Genomic DNA, 22,338 nt, shown 5'->3' with positions numbered 1-22,338 from the left:
GGTTACTTCATCCACAGCAATCCTGCCACAATCGGTCCCACTTATTATATGCTAATGTGGATAAGAAAGTCTGCTAAATGGCTATAATATTAATAAAAAAAGAAGGGCTCACCTCATGAGCCAGCGGGAGGTGCCCGTTGTCCGAATGGAGGCTGTCATTTGGGGAGCTGCACCCTGAAGCTGGGTTGCTGCTGCTGCTGCTGGGAGAGGAGTCTGGGTGACAGAATTGAGACACGCCCATCAACTAATGATAGCCAACAATAGTGTCAGAATAGATGTGTTCATACAGCACCAAAAGACACACATATCAAATTGGAAAATGTATCAAACTGTGTCAGTACATTATGTGTTTAAATTACATGTAACAAAGTAACAGATATAGTAATGGTATATCAAAGCAGCATTAACTTGAAATAGCTAAAAGTGCAGTGCAAATAAAACAGAAGATCATGAGAGTGTTCCAGCTAAATGTAGATACTCTACCCAAAGTTTCTGTCCTGTGCTTGACAGCGGGAGGGGCACTGATCTTACGCTGCAGCGGGTTTGGCCTTGTACTGATGAGCTTCTTTAACTTCCACTTCAGAGTGGGCTCAGAGACTGCACACGCACAAATATACACAAATGAATATGTGAAACACACACACACACACACACACACACACACACACACACACACACACACACACACACACATACTTCCCAAAGGTCTCATAAACACACAAATTAATGATAAACTGACTGATGTCATCAGATGACATCTTCTACATCAGCAAGAATGCTCTCACTCAGTAATGCACATACTATAAGGATGCACTCAATTTCCATAACAAAACTAAGTTAAATCAATGTGCAGCACAGCTGAGCCAAGCAAATACTTCAACCCAAGTCAATAGCATAAAAAGTCCCATGTTTACATTGGTCAGGCTCCAATAAGCCCAAACAAAACAATCAATCAGTGGCTGGCGCAGAGCAGATAAAAGGCAGCTTTGTGTTGTCGCTGTGCCAAAAAAAATCACTGGAGGGTGTGTGCATGTTTGTGTGCACACTGGCACCTAGGGGTTCTAGGGCAACGCAGATAAATAATGTTCGTGTACTCGCAGAGATGTACAGGAAGACGAAACCACTCTCATTTACATGGTGAGGGAGACTGCTCAGTACTCTCACACGGTTCATTTTACAAATACCTTCCTTAAAAGTTATATAACTGCTTCGGTCTTTGTGTCTCACTGTTGTTTTTATGGCTGTTTGGTCTCTCTCTGGCCCTGTAGGTCTGGTGCTCAATGAGTTTCCTTTGTCTCACTCATTCATTCTCTCCATTCTCACTTTCTAGTCCAGAATATATAACATAAATGATAGTTTCTGAGACACTGAAAAGTTTAGCATTTAACAGACAAAATATCCCACTGAGCTATGCATTCAGATCACTTTGAGTCTAACTCAAATGACACAGAGCGCACTGCAACAGAACAGACCTGAAATGGAAAATCACCAGTGACAATTCACGGCTTTAACCTCAGGGTGGGAACCCTCATCACAGACACAAACAACCAGAGATATCTCACCTGTCCTGCGCAGGGCGAGGTCTTTACGCTGGTCACAGGCTGTAGGGTGAGACTTTGGGGACATGTCAGGAACTGGGAGCCTAGGTAACCAAAATAATATTGGATAGACTGGTTTAATCATGAAAAGGTATGAATAGATTTGTTCTTTTATTATTATTATTGTTATTATTATTATTATTATTATTATTATTATATTATTCTTATTCTTTTTTTTATATTCTTGTTATTTTCATATTATTGTATTACCTTTATTAACACCAGAAAAGGAGGTGGTCTTCCTTACAACAATAAAATCCCAAAGTAATTTTTTTGCTAAACTATGCTGTGTTTGCAGCTCGCACAGTCAAAGTTCTACTTTGAAAAATCATTGATCTCTTTGTCTCTCTCACCTGTATCCTGGTGTAGGACTGTTGTGGTTGGGAGTGACCCTGTCATGGGTGGGCTGGCTCTTCATAATTATGTGTTCCCGAAGTTTCTGCCTTACCAGAGGACTGGCTACAGCACCTACCAGTCAAGAAAATCAGAAAGAAGGCAGTGGGGCTGATAATATAAAATAATGATAAAATGTTTCAATAAAGACGTGTGAATAGTTTTTGTATTGATACTACAGTATCTAAAAAAGTCAGGAGATTTCTGAAGTAGAATCCATGATATCTGTCACTTTCCTCTGAGCTCTCTTCATTTCCTCTACATGGTAAAAACTAAAAACATCACAAAGTGTTTCCTGAAACAAGTGTGTTTGTTTGACTTTGATTTGATATGAGTACAAATTCCCTTGAAATCTGAGAATACATCACAGCACTGTTGGAAATCCCCTATTTTTTCATTGAAACAGAGTGCTATGACTCAGATGAAGAGCAAGTCAACAGCCAAATGGTCTTTTAGAGAAGCTATGAAAGCACAGTACCGTAAAGAGAAACATATTACATGTGATACTCACTCTGCTCATTTTTACTCTTTCTTGTCAGCTGTTGTAGCTCTTCTCTTTTCTCTTGCTCCATCTGTCTTTGCTCAATGTTATACTGAGAAGAGAAAAATTAAGAGATATCAACTTTGACCAGTCCAGTCTGCATGGACTGTGAATATGGGATTTGAACAAAAAGAGACAAACATTGTTACTGCCATATCCCTAAATAACTGACTATTGCCTCTCAAAAGACTTCATGTTAAAGTAAAGAAATATAGCACTAGAGGTGCAGCACAAACCAGCTGATCCATGATCAGCATTGATCAGAATCTAATGCTAAGAAGGTGGCCTGTTTACAGTAACCTGACCTGCTTCTTACTTATTTCTGCTGAGCATTCATCAACCTGTAAAGTCGTATTGCAAAAACAGCTGGCTTGTTCTTGTGGTTGATGTGGCAGGAGATCTATCTGCCTTTCACTCTGTGCAACTCAATCTCATCCAAATAAAATGATGATGTAGTGAATGATGAATGTTGGTGGCAAGATGTGGCAAGACTTGACATAGGTCAAAATTTCATGAGCAGACTCACAGTTCTGAAATGTTCTGAAAAACATAAATCGTAGATTAAGCGGATGTATTCATACTGTTGCTGGTTATGCTTGGTGCTGCTGAAGCTTTGCTTTGTCACCCTCCACCTATACTGGCTCAAGAGTGTTGTCCTCATGAGAGTCCTTACCTGCAAGTGCTGCTGGGAAAACTGGGAGCAGTGCTGTGAGGTGAGGGGTCCCAAGAAGAAGGGAGGGCCGGGGGCCAGCATGGCCGAATCTAGGCCTGGATGTAACAACCTCTGGGTCACACTTAGGTCCATGGGCTACTCTCCATGTATGGATGATGAAACCTAATTGCTGATGATCCCGTCCACTACAGAAGGAGAGACAGGGAGATATTAACACATCAATTTGTTGAAGAGTATCACTGTCTGAGTTTATTAGTGTCAATATGGGGTGAGAATTATTTGTCTCTCTGGAGTATCTGTTACTTTCCTTAAATGTGACTATTTTTCAATGTCCTTCATGCTGGTCAAAGATATATCATCATCGTAGATTCATTATTATTAAAAGTAGTACAAGTATCTTAGATGTGATAATACACGGGTAGCATGTTTTTAACATACATTCACAGGAAAAGGCCAAGAACAATCTGAGTGCCTTGTGCCGCTTGTGCTTTACATAAACATGATCGAGAGTGCATTCAGTTTATTTGGCATAAGTGTATGCCCAGATGTGTAGTGTACTTGAACTCTGCACAATCACCAGTCATATTTCATTTCATTCAAGTCTTCCTGCCTCAAGTGTACTGGCTATTGTCCAACACTACATTCAGGAAAGCAAATGAGAGGGGTGTTTGTGTGTATTGGGGTTGGAGGGGCACAAAAGAAAGAAAGAATGAAGGAAACAGGGTGGGGCGTTGGATTTGAACATTGTGTGGTCAAGGCATTTGGGTCAGGTACATCAATCTGTCATCTCCATTCCAGGTTTTTGCTAAAATGAAAGAAATAAAAAGCTAAGTTTAGCACAAGTGAGACAATTGAACCAAGCTTTGATGTCTTAACGAAAGACATATGTCTTTTTATAGGTGCAGGAGAATGCAAAAAGTTTTCGATCCATTTACGCAATCCAACGGCCAATGTAAATATGTTAAAGCAACCTTACTTTTCACCTTGAATGATTTAACTGTAGCATGCATGGTACAATATGGGCCTGCTGGTATGACCTATAAAACATAAAGCAGACAGGAAGGCTAATGATAACTGGTAGTGAGGAAACATCAGTCTTAAGTTTTTCTTAAGTTAAGTGTGATGTACCATAGCAAGTCAAAAACATATGGAAGCTCACAGATAACTTGATACTGTTTTCATGTGTCATTGCGATTGACACCTGAAACCAATAAACATGGTGAGGAATGTTTTGGTACCGATACAAAAGATTAGACGCATACACAGTATGGAAGGTGACACCTTGCTCCCTCTGGGGCAGAGGGACAGTGGGAGGGAAGGAAGTGCATGGAAATGTACTGAACCCTTATGCCTGAATAACTGCAACCCAAAATATTACTCAACATTACTCACGTAATTCCTGTAAGTGGACATTTCTTTACTGGAATACCCTGCTGGATTATGTTATGAGCTGTGGACAGCACTGTAACACAGTAACAACTCTGCAATGGCAACACTACCTCTCACATCACGGTATCTTAAAAAAAAAAAAACATACTTGCATTGCAATTATTCACTTCTTTGAGGAGTTATCCAGGAGTAAACAAATAGAAGATTACATTATCAAACCAACTACAGCAATAAGGCACACTAAAAAAAGGATAAAATCAAAATGCCAAAACAGCAGATACAAGATAAGTCAAGTAGATTGTGTGAGTTAAACACGCAGCGTTTTAAGGGCTTGGTCATCAATGTCTACCATTAGAATTAAAAATAGCTCCAACAAGAATAGTGCATTGGCTTCAAAGAAGCCCACAACACCATAAGTTACAGAGACAATATCATCAGATCTAACTTTCAGCTGTGCGACTCAAAACAACGGCACAAAACAAACCTCCATATACACGGTGCACACAAGTCCCACTGAACTTCTCTTATTCCCAACAGCAAGACTGACTCAGAGAGAGAAATATTCATGTCTGTGAGGGCGTTTTGGGTTGACAGAATTCCTCTTAAGAAGAAAACACTCACACTCTTATTTATGCAGGTCAAGTGAGACTTCCACACAGTAGAACATAAAAAAAAAAAAACAGGCGAGGAGGTAATAAGATCAGGACTATTTACAGTACAAGATAATATAATACAGTTTAAGTCAAGTGTTTCTGTTCTGTTGTCCTGCTTGATAACCAAATATAGAGTTCATAATAACACTCTACTACAACCATGTTTTTTCATGTTTTCTGTATGTGTGTAACAGAGTGTGTAACAACCGAAATATAGTTTGTGTAAAAAGATAAGCCTCCTGTAAATGATGCCTGCAATTTACACGCTTCTTGCCATTGGAATCCTACCATGCCAGGTAACTCAAGGAAGCCACGACAAACATGATTTCTGAAATATTTGAACCTGTCCCACTATCAGCTGTTGACAGGGCTTGTTTTTTTTGGCTTTGCATGCCTTTTTACTGTAATTAAAAAAAAGTTAAACATGCAACAGTAAATACCTGCTGCAGCAGAACAGTATGTATTACCAGAAGAATGTCTGTTTGTTTTCAAAGTAAATCAGACAATCAATGGAGCAGCGGAACTGTGGTATAAGTGGTGGTGGGGGACTCAAATAATCTGCATTCTCTCTCTCTCTCTCACTCACTCACTCACTCACTCACACACACACACACACACACACACACACACACACACACACACACACACACACACACACACACAATTGCCAAACAAGTCTGCTCCCCTGAGAGAAAGGAAATGATCAGGAAGTCAGTAGTGCTTCTCATCTAAACAGAAAAGAAACACCTGTGGTATATTTCTACCCTGAAAATACAGTGAAGATACCATACGTACTTACTTTAAATAATGTAAACGTCCTCCCAGAGACACACACTACACTACTGCTACTACTACACTTACCAAATTTTATTTACTAAATTGTCGGTATCTTTCTGCAGTTTTAAGGGAAAGGCTTCTCTTCCACACAAATGTGTTTGTCTGAGTTTTTATACTGTACTGACACTGAAGCTATGTAGCAATGAAGCACTGAAGCAGTGTGACTCATTATATGACAGGACACCAAACTAGCTCGGTCACAGCATGATGCATTCAAAGAGCCAACTAAACAGTCAAGGTTTCTTCCACCCTGACCCTGAAAGGATTACAAAGCTGCCGATTGCTTCATATCATCTTACCAAGACTTCAGAAGAGGACATTTACAATATGCACTTGTTTTACTATAACATCACACCACAAAAAGAATGTAGTGCAATGGTGGAGGTATTTTTTAGCCAACATTGTTTTCCATGGTATGCTATTCATCAATTGTGCTCTAAAAATGCAAGATACATATCTTAAAACTGCAAAGAAATGCTATTTATACAAAAAAAATCTGGAACATTTAAAAAAAAAAAAAGGAGAACTGCACCTAGATAAGATCTGTGTGTGTGCTTGTCTCTCTCATTTGAGCGTTGTGATGCTAAAAATAGGCAGGAGACAAACTTCTGGTTTCTGTAATAGCATATTCGTTTCACAACCATCATCCTGTGTGCCTTCTGCAGCAACACATTAAAGCACTGACACACACACACACACACACACACACACACACACACACACACACACACTTCTGCACATATGCATAGGCTTTACAGACACACACTCCCACAGAAACAGTGACTTCCTGTTTCTAAAGTTAGTCTGCACCATAACATCCTCTTGGTTCATTTAGCTGCTATTTTGGTTAAATGGCTTCATCGGCTCATTTCTCCAGTTTGAGAGTTACAGATGTCCTTCAGCAGTATTTATATCCACACTGTGGCCCTAAAATGTGCTTTGTTTATTGTTGATGTGAACTCCACAGTGGTATTGGATAGAGTTACTTCTGGAAGTCACACATCAGGTTAAGTGCCAGCTACTATTTGTATACATAAAAACTGGCAGCAGGCTCAAGGTTTATGCCTGCATGGGTAGATGAGCAACAAAGCAGAAAGGGCAAGAGTTCAGAGACAAAATGTCATGTGAACTATAAACAAATACAATTAATATTGTTTCTAGTAAGATATCAAAGCCACCTTGTGCTGAGTATAAATTCATTATGTTAACAATCAGGCTCACACTGAGCTCTCTATTAACAAATCCACCCCCACACACACACACACACACAATTTTATAACAGCTACTCCACCATGCCGATCACCTTCATCAGTTCCCCTAGCCCACCACCTATCTCTCCGTCCTTTTCTCTGTCCCTCCCCCGTCCTAAAGTTTAGAGGAATCCACAGCTGTTGGGGACATTCTGTCCCTCTGCTTCCGAGCAGCTGGAGTATCAATCTCCGTATGTGTGCATCCATTTATGTGTGTGTGCTTGTGTGTCCATCCTATATGCGCCAAGATATTAATAGCTTGCAGTTGTTTCTTTTGAGTGTACACAGCAGGTCTTTGTGTTTGCATAAGTAGGATCTGCTTGTGCGACAGTTGACGGTGCGTGTACACGTGTATCAGTGCATCAGTGCTGGAGTGTGTTGGGACCAATGTATTAATAGTGCCCCTTTGTTTCTTTTAAAGGAGCACTGTGGCTCTTTGTGTAAGTTTCAATATATGTAAACATGCCAACTTATTTTTAGTGTCACCTGTCAGTAAACACTTGTGTTATTGTGTGTAATCATGCAAGTGCACATGTGTTTTAGGACACTGAGTTGCATTGCGGTTTTCTCGACATATTAATAGCATCACACCACTTGTTTTTATAAGTGTGTGGCATATGCACGTGCGCTTATAAGTGTATTAATAGCATTCCCAATTGCCCGCACATGCTTCAGCATGTGTATGGCGTGTGCAAGTGGCAGTCAATAACTTCAGCCGCATGCATATCAGCCTATACTGCAAATAGCTGTGTGGATAGAGAATGGGTTTACTACAGTCAGCTACGATGAATGAGATGATATAGGCTTATGCCAGTATTGGCATATATATTGTTGGCAGATAAGTAAACAGAAATTGCAGGACATAAATGTTTCAGTGAAGTTGACTTACTAAAAAATGTACTATTGTTAGGCTACTTGTGATTTATAACTGTAAAATATCTCTATACATACTATAATAAATATGTCAAATCCTGCATATCTTTTGTATGGCTGAATCTAAGGTTTTTACCATTATGGATAAATGTGCAAAGTATTTTGTGAATTAATTGATTCATTGTTTGGTAATTGTTTTGCTATAAAATGCCAGAAAATGTCAACCACAATTTCCCAGAGCCCAAGGTGACGACTTTAAATTGCTTGCTTTATGTCCAACAGTCCAAAACACAAAGGTTTTCAATTTATTGTGACACAAAACAAAGAAACGCAGGAAATAATGACACTTAAGAAACTGGAACCATTCAATGTTTGTGCTTTTTACTTGATCACTCAAATGATTATTCAACTTTGAAAATAATCAAATCATCTGTCAATTATCTAATAAATTACTCAACTAATCATTCTACATATTTTACAAACAAATTGTCAAAAATCTTTGTCATGCCAAGAATATGTGGCCTATATGTCATTTTGAGATGTTTGTGTTACCATTGCAATAAACTCAGTAAAGCATACCACACTTCATTTCCATTCCCCCCAAGGCTTATGAAATAACAACTTATTATGACATGACATAAGCCATACATTCCTCCACTTGATGTCAACAGGACAATCGCACAGGCAAATATAAGAGTCCTTCAACGTCTAGTCCTTTTTTTCTTTTTCTCAGAGTCATCAGTACAGTTTTGTAATGTCTCTGTCACTCTCTTCAACCAAAGGTTCAGAGGTCAGGCAGTTATAAGACTTCTCTTGACGTTGTGTCCCTGAGGCGGCACGGGAAAAAGATGAGGGGTCGCCAACTCACTGTAAAGTTGTGTGTGTATGAGAGTGTCACAAGCTAGCATGTTCTTTAGTGTGATTCTCTACCATGATTTCTCACAGTCAAAACAGACTGACAATTGTTGAAATGGTTTCATTTTTTCTCCTGTGGGTTCCAAAGGGTCATCTCTTTCGAAGGGGGAAAACAGCTAAATGTGATGCAGGGAGCTGTCATACGGTTGCATGAGACTGAAACTCTGTTGCCCGAGAAGAACACTCACAATATGTGTTACTGCTAAAAGAATTGACACGGATACTTTCATGACTGAGCAGCTGCTGATTGTTCATACGAGAGTGGTAACAGTGCATTAGTGCTATTACACACCCTCATTCAGACATACAGTACCACACACAAATTATCACCTTGACATTGCCCTCAGTTATGCAAATGAAGGAATGAGCCACTGTTTGACCTGACGGGAACACCAGCTGACTTCCTTTATCTGCTTCAAAAGAAACAGTAAATGATTCAGGTCAATGGTCTGTGCACCTCATTTCCACCTACAGTACTAACATCCACCCTCACTTTATGATCCTGCCATTACCAGATGTTACCTGAGTGAATGTGGCCTTTACACACTCTCTCTCACACACACACACACACACACACACACACACACACACACACACACACACACACACACAAATACTGACTTATATTTGTACAAATGCCTGGCATAAAGAGCAGGGGGGAATTTGAATTTGACAGAGAGAACCGGTTCTCATGCCCACTTCCTACTCGTCGCCCGTGTATCACATATCTGTTATTGCACACTAGGTTAGAAGACTATGTACATAGAAGAGCTTATTTGTTTTAAATACATCCTGCTGTCAGTAAGAATAAGCATACTGTCTTTTGGTACAAGCCTGCTTTTACTGCTGGTTTTGATGAAGTTACTGTCTTTGATTGAACTTTGTTGATTTCCCTAATACTCTCCATCTTTTGCCCTATAACTCTCACACACACTCACATGATACACAGGCAGAGCGATGGTCCTGTTGCTGTGTTTTTGAGGAGCAGCTTGTATCAGTAGTCAGCTGAGTTGATCTTAAATCAGGAACAGGAAATGTGATCTGGGGCTCTGGCCGGTCCAGAACACTGTCCCTATTGTCAGTGCTCTGCTGTGGCACACACTGGGAAAACACTGGGGACTTTTAAAGGTTATCTGTCCTGGGAAAAGGTTGATATTCACTTTCACAACTAGCCTTCAGCCTACCCAAAATGGATATGGATGGATATGTTTGATTGATGGCCTCGTCGCTATATTTGACTTTGTTGTGTTTCTTATTATATATACATATGCCTACCTGAGGTCAATAGAGGAGCTTCTCAAACAAGTTTCTTTATCACACTTTACTCAACTAGGGTTGAACCAGAAGTCTAATAGACTGGAAATAAGTGATTAATCCACCAGTGGTGGAAGGTCCCTCACTGGTCATCTTAGTCATCCATGCAGCATGCAAAGTAAAAATAAAGCAACCCACTGAACTTTTAATAAGCTCAATGTATTAAGCTAAAGACATTAAAGACATTTTGAAAGTGTGTCCCATCAACAGCTGAAATTATTAACTGATTTATTGTTTATCATTAAAGTCATATTTTAAGCAATAAAAGCAAACATTTTATGACATAAGCTTGGGCTTTAGGAAATTTTATCTGGAATTTTTCACTATTCCCCGACATTGTAGAGACCTTACAAATACTCGATTAATAAAGCAGATCAATCGTTGATGAAAATAACTGTTAGATGCAACCCTAGTCCGATCTCTCCTACATCTCACCAATTAGTAGCTCAATTGATTAGTTGATGAATAGAAAAATAATTCCACATCTATTTTGACAAAGGATTCATCTTTTCTCTTTTTGATAGTGAACTGAATACCTTGAGGTTTTGGATAAAACAAGCATTTTGAATGCACCATCTTGGTCTCTGGAAAACTGTGATCCAAATTTATTTTCTGACGTTTCAGACTGATCTCATGGCATATCTATGACACGCCAATTGGTATGCCATTATTGTTATGAAGACGCACACTCACTTTTCAGCGTGTTTATCAATGCCGTTTGTCCTCCATTGACTTACATTACCTTGCGTTTGCGTGTGAATTGACGCCGTAGCGAGTGGTATGAAAGGGCGAAAATCCGCATAGGGAGATTGGTCAGGGTGGTGGATGGGTAAAACACAGGACTTTCACACAGGAGAGTGGGGATTGCGTCCCGTGTGTGATGTTCCCTTCCTTTTCCGCGTGTGTTGTTTCCTTACCCCGTTTTTCTTTTCCTAAACCCAACCCAGTTCTTCTTTTCCTAAACCCAACCCAGTTCTTCTTTTCCTAAACCCAACCCAGTTCTTCTTTTCCTAAACCCAACCCAATTCTTCTTTTCCTAAACCCAACCCAATTCTTCTTTTCCTAATCCCAACTGTTTTTTCTTTCCCCTCACGTGTGACGTTAAAACCAAACGTAGCCTCGCGATAACACGTAGCCTCGCAATAACACGCCACGTGGCTTTAGAAAGTGGCTTGCATGTTTACTCTGTGATACAGCGTAGATATACACGCGGATAGCTCAAAATGCGTACAGATAACACGCCACTTGGCTTTAGGAAAGTGGCGGGTATGTTTACGCAAAGTCATGATGTCACGTTTGACGTTTTCTAAACAAAATGATTAATCCATTATTCAAAGAAAAACTTGGCAGATTAATTGATAATGAAAGTCTTTATTGCAGCCCTACTTCCAAACCTGAACTCATCATGATATAAAACAGAGAAAGGCATCCAAGGCAGGTAAGCATTAAAATTCCTAATTTGGGGTTCTTTCAAATTTACTGAATAAATATCATTAAAATACTTTTTCTTAGCAAACTCTTACGGAAACTCAAAAAAGAAAACCAAAACAACTAGCACACCTCTACACCTATTCCCCTACAGTATGGGTTAAACCACACGGTGAATTGAATACTCAGAAAAGGCTCTAAATAAACATGATCATCTTGTTTTATTAAATAACTGTGAATTTCTATTAGATGGTTGCCTACTATGCAAAGTGAAACCCAGCTTTATACCTCAACAGCAAGTCAAAACAACACTGACTGCTAGCAACCACATTGCAGTGCAACTATCTAATAATAATTAATTGCAAGCATTACCTTACAACTATTTAGGCCAGAGCGTGACTTGCAGCTGATGCCAACTGTAGAAGCACAGAGGTGACTTATGTGGACATCAAAAGGTCTACAAGAACAACACAGACAGAGAGACAAACGGAATTTCCACATCTCCAGTGTTAAGTGGGAAAAAGTAACCTTTTTTTCTAAGATGATAGTGATAAAGTTTCACTTCAACCTTTAGCCATATGAGGCCTATTCTGTATTAATGACTGTGACAAAGCCAAACCCACAGGCTTTGTCACAACTTGTGGAGCGAAAGGGCCTTTGTGATCAACGGTTTGAGCAAGATGACACCAATAAGGTAGCATAAAGTTCTGGTTATTACGATCAGAGTCTTTATTCAGTGATACGCTTTTGTAAACACACACATATACCTGGATACAGTATTTGCACGCTGAGGAGACAACCATGCATTCACACAGGTGGACATTTACCCATTCAAAGCAATAATTAAATGAAATTTAACAGGCAACAGAAAAGGGCAGAGTATAGGTGGTGTCGATTCCTTTGGCATGTCCCACATGAAACTAATGTAACTGTATCCCTGCAACAGCACTAAGGCTATGACCTCATCCTGTCCAGAGAGGGAACCTGGACACATGAGAACATTATTCCACACATGGCTGCCGTGTACCTATGTGTGTTTTCATTTTCTAGGGACTGAAGGGGCTTGGGTGGGATCTAACCATTTTTAAGACTTCTGTCATAATGCAGCGCACAAACTCACACAACACGGCTGCCCACCCCATAGGTGCCCAACAACCAAACATATGTTGCCTAGTAGTGAATGAGTCAAACTTTTCAATGACGTTATGGGCAGAAATACATCCAGTAGGAAATTCTAGACTAGCACTAACAACGAGGCCTTAATACCATAATTACATAATTATTTGCCCTATTAATCAACTTAAAATAGTCATGTTGCCTGTCAGATTACGACAATTACCAGGGCACCTTGTTACACACAGTCAATTAGTTCAGGCAGGTATATGACGTATAGCCTACTATCGGTATATCATCCGACTCTGAGTCATGACCTCATGACATGTACACTTATTCTGATTTTTTAAATCATTATGGCCATTGTTTAGAGGTTTGTACTGCATTTCTATCGAACTGCAAACCTTAGCCAGGTGAGCTTTTACACCTGTTGAGTTTGGACGCAAGCCAAAAAAGTTTGACATGGATTTAACAATGTACATATTGTAGACAGCCAGCAGCTGATATTTTTTTATCACACAACAAGGTAAGCAACACGACGTAAGTTCAAATAGCTGACACGCGTTCTTGTAAACAAGAAAGCAGTAAAGTAGCACTCGATACACATTTTTAATTATAGCCTTTTTTTTTTTTTTTTTTTTTTAAGTATTTAGGCTACAAGTTTTAACCGGGCTTGCTAGCTTACTTAACGGTGCACGTCAGCAAATGACGTTAAACATCGCCTACCGTTTGGAGGTGAAGTTCAAACACGACGCATTTCCAACTTCGTGCGACACCGGAGGGTCTGACAGCCAGTTTAAGGTAGAAATAGTCAGAAAAAAAACTTCGTCCGACTGTCTATCCTTGTTTATCCAGAGCTGCAAACAGAAAGCTGTAAGCCCGCGGTGTTGTATCGAGGCACTTCAAAATGTTTCGGTGATTATACAAAGAGATACACTGTTCCCCCGTCACCGAAAGCTGCTCTCCACTTGTCTGTCTCCTTCTCACTGAGTGTCGGTGGTGAAACTGCTGATAATACTGCTGGGAGTCTCACTTTCATCCGTGTGTGTGTGCTGCTGGTGTGAGGGCTCCATCTGCTGAACTCAGCCGGGTAAGGATGCTCTGTGTGTGTGCGCGCACCTTGTTTTTTAAAGTTTATTTTTATTGTATTTTTTTTACAGTGTGCACAGTGTGTAATTTTTAAACTTTATTTAAGTACACATTTAAGGTAGGCCTACTTGTACTTTACTTATTTCCATTTTATTCAACTTACTCCACCACAATTTAGAGAGAAATAACTTGAACTTGCAGTGTTGCCTATTCTCACATGTACTCTCCCAAACTGAACTCTCACTGTCTATTACAGTTTCCTCATCCTGCTTGTGGCCAAATCCACCCTCTGCCAAAAACAAAGACAACATCATTCGATCCATTAAGATAAACTAATAAACTAATCTGGAACAAACCACCAACATGTAGACTAGTTAAAGGTCCCATGGCATGAACATTTGACTTTATGAGGTTTTTTTTAACATTAATATGTGTTCCCACAGCCTGCCTATGGTCCCCCAGTGGCTAGAAATGGCGACAGGTGTAAACCAAGCCCTGGGTATCCTGCTCTGCCTTTGAGAAAATGAAAGCTCTGATGGGCCGATCTGGAATCTTGCTCCTTATGACGTCATAAGGAGCAAGGTTACCTCCCCTTTCTCTGCTTTGCCCGCCCAGAGAATTTGGCCCACCCATGATAGAGAGACATCATGGCTTTCAAACGAGCAAAGTGGCAGTTGGTCAAGGCCACACCCCCACTCTCCACCTTGCTCCCCTCTCTCCTCCTCAATAGCTACAGACACAGAAATGGCACATACTAAGGAAAGCTCATTGTGGGACTGGCTCTAGTGGCTGTAATTCTGCACCAAGGCTGAATTTCGGGAAAGGGACTTCAGATACAGTATTAGTGGACCACTAAGGCCTATATAAAAGAGACTTCAGATACAGTATTAGCGGACCACTAAGGTCTATATAAAAGCATCCAAAGAGCACCATGTCATGGGACCTTTAAACTGAGTCAGTCTTTTATTTCATGTGACCCAGCCCAGTCCTGGTCAATAGCTTTGCTGTTGCTCAGTTAAATTGTGTACCTAAGGGGGAAATTTCGGCCCAAGTTTAAAAAAAAAATGCTATCAACAAAACTTTAATTCAGTCTCCCCAGTCTAATTTCAACAACAGTATGTCTTTTCCTTTTGTGCTCTTGGCAGGACTTGACAGTCCATCCCCCAGTCACGGGTTTGACTGTGTCCTGAATCATTTGAGATACGCACAAGCAAATTGAATTTCTGGCAGATCTTCCATTTTGAACAGCACATGCTTGAGACAGAGCTTCTTCTATTTGCAGATGTCGAAAGTCCTTGGTAACTTTTACTGCTTAAAGTTCCATTTTTATTTAAAACCATTTGTTTGAAAATCAAAATATCAAAATATTCATTTATTCACTGTTTTGTTATGGCCTTTACAAATATTTTCATTAGCCATCATCAACACTTCATTATTCATAGTTGTGTCAACAGGTCTCTGAATCTCCGCTCCAAGGTTATGTATATCACTTGTTCAAATGATATACAATCTAAAATGATACTTGTAGGAGCTGATATCTGAAAGCAAGTACCAATTCTGCGAAGCAAAATAAAGAAAGTAATAAAGTCCATCCATGGCTCTACAGTTGAATGCTGTACTGTTAGAGATACTATGTCACCAAGTACATTTGAATGCAAATATTTAAAGTGCCTAATAATGAAATGGAATACAGCATTGATGACATTTTGATACACAAATGGGAAAGTTTCACAGTGAGTCATTCAGAAATGTTTACATTAAAACTATAGCCATGAAAAATCTACATTAATTTCCCATAACATTTGAAACAATATCTTAAGGCTACTAAGTTGTCACTGTCAGTTTTTATTAACAGGAATGATATAGTTGGCACCAATATTTGTGTTTCTGTTACCATCATCATCATCATCATCATCATCATCGTCATCAGATGTAAATAGAGCTCTCTCTTCTTATCTTCCCCCCTTACACTATTTCTACACTGTCTCCGCCATCACAAGGGCAGTGGCAGTACCACTGCTGGGTAGCATGTGAGATTTTGGATATGTGTGGGCATGTGGGCCTGTCTGGATCATAGAGAGAGGGACAGTCATTAGATCCCTCAGTTAAAACATCCCTACATTACAGTGCAATGTATATGCAATGTTATATGAGCAAGATGCTGTGGAAAAGTCATCCTCGAAATCTTGTCGCCAGACTTTAATAGAGATGCAGTTTTATACTGAATCCCAAAGAGGATTTAAAAAAAAAATGGAAAGGCAGAACAGTGAAGAAGGGAAAATACACATATTGCATACATGGGTAGGACTCCAAGGTAGAGTTGTGTGGCCAGTAGGGCTCACTCCTCTTCCAGTCACAGGAAGCCAGTAGGAATGAGAGGAATGCAGTCAGGCAATACGGTGATGGAGAGAGCAGCAGTTGCAGGGCAGATTGCCAAAAGTCAAAGAAAAGGAGGGAGTCCGGCAAAAGATAGGGAGAGTGAGAAAGTGATTAGAGAGAGAAAAAGGTTGGGGCGCAAATAATTAAGATATGCAATCAGCCATGCCGCCAGAACCGCATAGCCATGCTCACATACCTAAACAAACGTCTAGTGGCGGCTTTTGTAGTTGCATGCGGTGCAAGCGTAATTGTTCGTATTGAAGGTTTTATGTGGATAATGTGCCTGATATTGGAGGATCCACTGACGGAAATGCCACAGTACATTATTGTGACCCGTGGAATGTGTGGAGTTATCAGTTGCACAGATTTCCTGGTATTGGGTGGAGACTGGGGGTCCGCAAAGCAAGAATTTGTTTTTTACTATGCCGGGGGTTATCCTATTTTACAGACACACACATGCATGCAGAGACATGCACCGACATGTAGACAGCAAACCCAGACATGCACACAAACAGACGCAGACAGCCATATGCATAGAGTTCTCTTTGTCTCTGTCTCTTTAGCTTATTTTAGCTCATTGTTTTGGTTTTACTGCAACTTTACTGTTTTGATTCAGTTCCGCTGCTCTCATCAACCCTGTGGCCAGCAGCAGACAGTTGTTTTTGTTTAAAGCTCTGATAAATCCACTGTGCACTACCTGCTAAGTATCAAACAGCAGACAGACAAAGTTAGATACTAGCTGATGAACATATTAAGCATTAAGCAACTAAAGAGCCAAATCCCTCAGTAGTTGGTGGGGACCAAAACATGTTTGCCACAAAACCTTTATAAGCAGATGATATGTCAATGTTGTGTTTTCAACTTGTTCCACTGTCACAATGTGACCCAAAAAAATCGATTAATGCAGCTTTAAATCACCAGTTAATGTAAAATGCAGAAATGAGACAAAAAATTCAACTGAACCAATAATCTACAGATCACTGCCTTGTTGCATATTTGCACATTTAAGAAAAAAGCTCCATTGCATATGTAAAACAGTGTTTGTAAAGTACGTGAACTCTGCATAATAAAGACCATTGTGTGTGTTCAGGTGAGCCACGCTAAGCTCCAGCTAGCAGCTGTGCGGTAACTTTGAACCGAGAAGGCTGCTCGCCGTAGTGGGTTGCCTCTAAAGCCTTTCCATTCCCAACAGCAAAGCAAAGTCAACCCACAGAGGGAATAAATAGTACTCAGCGCTCGCCTATTTTCTCTGGAAACTGACTGTGATGCTGGAAAGTGTTGCTTTACAACGCCTTTACACTCCCGTGTGCGCACGTGTGGGAAAAGGTCAAAACATAGAGTTCAGAACAGAGTGTACCCCTTTGAAAAGGTTTGTGGCATGCCTTGCATGTTAAACTGAATAAACCTGCGAGGTGGTGATTTCACTTGAGCTGCTGTTGAGTTAATGCTCATTTTGAAAAATTCTATACTTAAATTCTAGAGAAATTAAGAGCTTTTATCGAGTGAAACATCCAAAAGTAATGAGAGAAACAATACATTTTTAAAATTCATTGTGCCATTTACAGTGGGGAGAATAAGTATTTGATACACTGCCGATTTTGCAGGTTAAGACGTCTGTAATTTTTATCATAGGTACACTTCACACAAAACAAAAATCCAGAAAATCACATTGTATGATTTTTAAGTAATTAATTTGCATTTTATTGCATGACATAAGTATTTGATACATCAGAAAAGCAGAACTTAATATTTGGTACAGAAACCTTTGTTTGCAATTACAGAGATCATACGTTTCCTGTAGTTCTTGATCAGGTTTGCACACACTGCAGCATGGATTTTGGCCCACTCCTCCATACAGACCTTCTCCAGATCCTTCAGGTTTCTGGGCTGTCGCAGGGCAATACGGACTTTCAGCTCCCTCCAAAGATTTTCTATTGGGTTCAGGTCTGGAGACTGGCTAGGCCACTCCAGGACCTTGAGATGCTTCTTATGGAGCCACTCCTTAGTTGCCCTGGCTGTGTGTTTCGGGTCGTTTAGACCAAAAAGCTCTATTTTTGTCTCATCAGACCACATGACCTTCTCCCATTCCTCCTCTGGATCATCCAGATGGTCATTGGCCTTGCGTGCGCTGCAGGATTTTAATCCATGACGGCGTAGTGTGTTACTAATGTGTGTTACTAACTAAAGCTCTCTTCAGGTCATTAACCAGGTCCTGCCATGTAGTTCTGGGCTGATCCCTCACCTTTCTCATGATCATTGATGCCCCACAAGGTGAGATCTTGCATGGAGCCCCAGACCGAGGGAGATTGACCGTCATCTTGAACTTCTTCCATTTTCTAATAATTGCGCCAACAGTTGTTGCCTTCTCACCAAGCTGCTTGCCTATTGTCCTGTAGCCCATCCCAGCATTGTGCAGGTCTACAATTTTTGTCCCTGATGTCCTTACACAGCTCTCTGGTCTTGGCCATTGTGGAGAGGTTGGAGTCTGTTTGACTGAGTGTGTGGACAGGTGTCTTTTATACAGGTAACGAGTTCAAACAGTTGCAGTTAATACAGGTAATGAGTGGAGAACAGGAGGGCTTCTTAAAGAAAAACTAACAGGTCTGTGAGAGCCGGAATTCTTACTGGTTGGTAGGTGATCACATACTTATGTTGTGCAATAAAATGCAAATTAATTATTTAAAAATCATACAATGTGATTTTCTGGATTTTTGTTTTAGATTCCGTCTCTCACAGTTGAAGAGTACCTATGATAAAAATTACAGACCTCTACATGCTTTGTAAGTGGGAAAACCTGCAAAATCGGCAGTGTATCAAATACTTGTTCTCCCCACCTCATGGCCTGGATGATAATGTAAATATGTAAAAAGGCAACAACTTTATACTTGTATATTTCCTGCTAAAAGTCCATCCATGTACAGTAATTTCTGAAACTAGTTAAATTGCTTTCTCCCTGACAAAATCTTTCCTGACAGTTTTTCCCTACACAATTAAACTTCCCCATGGCAGTTGTATCTAAATTAGACCAGATTCTTGCATTAAAAATATGTTTCCACTAGGGGGTGGTACACAAATAAATGACTGCATCTATTGTTTGTTATCTTAACATAAACAACAGCCTGTTCAGGTTTAAGAGATTGAAGTGAACTTACTATCAGCCGCTCATTAGTATCATGATCAGTATCTCAAGTTCCTTCTTCATTTCTCAGTGGGCAGCCTGTGCTGTGATTAAGAACCCTCTTAAAGTGGCAGTTCAGCCCAAAATCAAATCTTACCTAAATCTAAATTGTTTTGGTGTGACTTGCCCAGGTTTGGAGATATCGGCCGCAGAGATGTCTGCCTTCTCTTGAATATAAGAGATCTAGATGGCACTCGGCTTGTGGGGCTCAAAGCATCAGAAGAATAGCCTACATTTGAAAAACTCAATAGCAGTGTCTCTTAAAAGCATGGCCCCAGTTACTCAAGATAATCCATAAACCTGGTTGTGTATATACTCATGGACGAGAGGTTCCACGGCTGAGCTGTAACTGTTAACCACTGCTAGCTCACAGAGAGGTATCGGGTTCAGAGACCCTGAGAAGGGGAGAGTTATGTCCCTGAGGGCCACTCCCAGCTGACTGGGGCTTCTTAACCTGCTGCCCTTCGATCTTTACAAACCAACCAAACCCAGAGAATGAAGATTTATCACTATGACATAAATATAGACCGTCAAGTTTATCAAGTTATTTATACAGTTTGGCTGCTTAGACTGATATCTTTGTTCTGCCCTAATCAAATTAAATATGGCTTCAGATTTAAATATGTTTATTTTCTTGATTAATCAATAATTATTTAGTCTATAAAATGAAAAAAAAAAAAAAATGAAAAAAAAAAAGGCCACCACCAGTTCAAGATCATCTTTAAATATCAGTTTTGTCCGATCAATTGTCCAAAATCCGAAGATAGTTCACTGTCACAGAAGACATTTGAGAAGCTGGAAGCCACTATATTGTTGCTTAGAAATGGTTGCATTCGTGCTTAAAAATGCATTACGAGGAATCAATTTTCAGAATGATTGCTCATTCCTTTTCTGTCTATCTGTCTATCTAACTTATCGATCAATGGGCTGATCATTTCAGCTCCCATTCTTACTATAACAAACTGATAATCAGATAATCTGAGGCACAGCTGTGATAATTCTAAAACGTTGAATTCCAAGAAATAAAACAAGCGTATGTACGTTTGGACAGGGTGGAAGGGTCCTTTTTTTATCAGTATTAAAATCCTTAAAACAGGAATTTGTGTTCATCAACGCAGCGACGAGGCCAAATAAACCACAAATATCATCATGTTACCCCCATTATTTTCAGAGAGAACACAGAGGACTTACAGTCTGATTTATAGCCCAACAAACCACGTAGACAAGCCTCTAAAAATGAAGCAGCACGGGCGAGTAAAAATAGACCGAAAGTTTAGTGTTTTGGGTGAGAAAGGCTGAGACTAGCATTTTATCTTAAGCAGCAAGATTTATGTACTGTGCACAAAAACACGGAAGGGGGGAGGTGAAACGCTAAACCTGCTATAGAGTGGACTCTACTAACTTTTTACTTGTTTTTTTTAATAATTTCTAATTGAATAAGAATGTTTTTAACATGTGATGTACAGGGCTAGTTCAGATTTCTATAAAAAAATGTGTCCATGGGCAAAAAAAGTATACATGCACAAGCAAGAATTGACAACATTACCATGTCAACATTTTTTTTCAGTTTTTGCTGTCCTTTTTTAAATATACAGTTTTTTTCAGTACAGAAGATAGCCAATGTTGTGACAGCAATTTAATTAACTCTCAGTGTCAACCAAACATCTTTCCAGCCTTTTTCCGAACACATTCTCGCTCTCATCTCTGTCTCTCTATGCTTGTCTCCCTAAGCATTGCAGTGTGAGGGACTGTTGTTGTGTGTCTCCTTCATTCTTTGCACTTTAATACTTTTCCTGGACAGACTAGCTCTCGGGGGCTGTTTCCAATTTTCTCCCCTTTCCCCGTCCTGAGAACTTCCAAAACCAAACAAATAAAACCCCAAAAAAATGAGGTACAGTTATTGTGTTTTGCTGTTGCTCACCACAATGTTCTTATTGCACATTTTACATGTCTTCATGATTTGGAAGCATTTGCAGTGATATCAATGTAAAGGTTAGCCGCTACACTGAATCCAAAGCAAACCCCAGCTTCTCACAGCCGAAGCCAAACCCAAGTTGACCATCTGCCGGTAGTAACAGTAATGATGAACCAAAGCAACAACAATAATCTTCTGTTTGGGTAAAACTGTGTCCACATCTGCCAGAACAGCTAAAATCCTCTCTTCAGAGGATAATACATAAACGATTACTTCCATACTCTCTCCTGGTGATATACAGACATTGATGGACACATTTTTACACAGCTGTTACACACTCGTTCACAGATAGATATATTATGTGCAAATGTGCAACATCACCTACCGGTTTTGGGCACTGACATCCAGTGAGAGGTCCCTCGGTGCTCCCACAGCAGTTCAGTCAATCACAGAGGCCACAGTCAGACAGGGTGGGAGGGTCGAGGAGAAGATAGATCCTGCTTTGACAGGGGAGTGGTGCTGCAGTGCTGGAGCCTGGCTGTGCACTGACAGAGGGAGTCACAGTCAACTGCTTGACACAACCCTCTGACTTTTTTGTGTCGTGCACTTCCTCTCATGTGAGCTCTCTCTCTCTCTGTCTCTCTCTCTCTCTGTCACTCACTCACACACACACACACACACACACACACACACACACACACACACACACACACACACACACACACACACATTTAATCACTCCCCCTAAATCTTTCTTTCAAAGAAGTCAGAGTTGCTCTGCCCTATCAGCCCCCTGTAAC

General features: G+C 40.1%; 1 protein-coding gene across 3 annotated transcripts in view; it reads right to left on the bottom strand.

Annotated features, from left to right (window-relative positions):
• LOC144516643 (histone deacetylase 7-like) overlaps positions 1–22,115 on the bottom strand; it is a 43,210-nt gene extending 21,095 nt beyond the window's left edge. The window contains exons 1-7 of one of the 3 annotated variants that reach the window (XM_078248113.1): positions 21,924–22,115; positions 3,206–3,390; positions 2,503–2,584; positions 1,952–2,066; positions 1,563–1,642; positions 484–597; positions 113–213 (exon numbers count right to left, since the gene is read on the bottom strand). In XM_078248113.1, coding sequence (XP_078104239.1) covers positions 113–213; positions 484–597; positions 1,563–1,642; positions 1,952–2,066; positions 2,503–2,584; positions 3,206–3,337 — 624 coding nt within the window. In that variant the 5' untranslated portion in view covers positions 3,338–3,390; positions 21,924–22,115. Of the gene's footprint in view, positions 1–112; positions 214–483; positions 598–1,562; positions 1,643–1,951; positions 2,067–2,502; positions 2,585–3,205; positions 3,391–6,046; positions 6,070–13,703; positions 13,990–21,923 lie in introns of those variants that run through there. The other 2 variants (XM_078248112.1, XM_078248114.1) reach the window with 2 other exon arrangements.
• Between the last annotated feature and the right edge of the window lie 223 nt (positions 22,116–22,338).

The sequence above is a fragment of the Sander vitreus genome, chromosome 4, assembly GCF_031162955.1.
Source record: "Sander vitreus isolate 19-12246 chromosome 4, sanVit1, whole genome shotgun sequence".
Classification (NCBI taxonomy): domain Eukaryota; kingdom Metazoa; phylum Chordata; class Actinopteri; order Perciformes; family Percidae; genus Sander; species Sander vitreus.
Note: the sequence above shows the minus strand (reverse complement) of the source record. Positions and strands in the feature narration are given on the sequence as shown.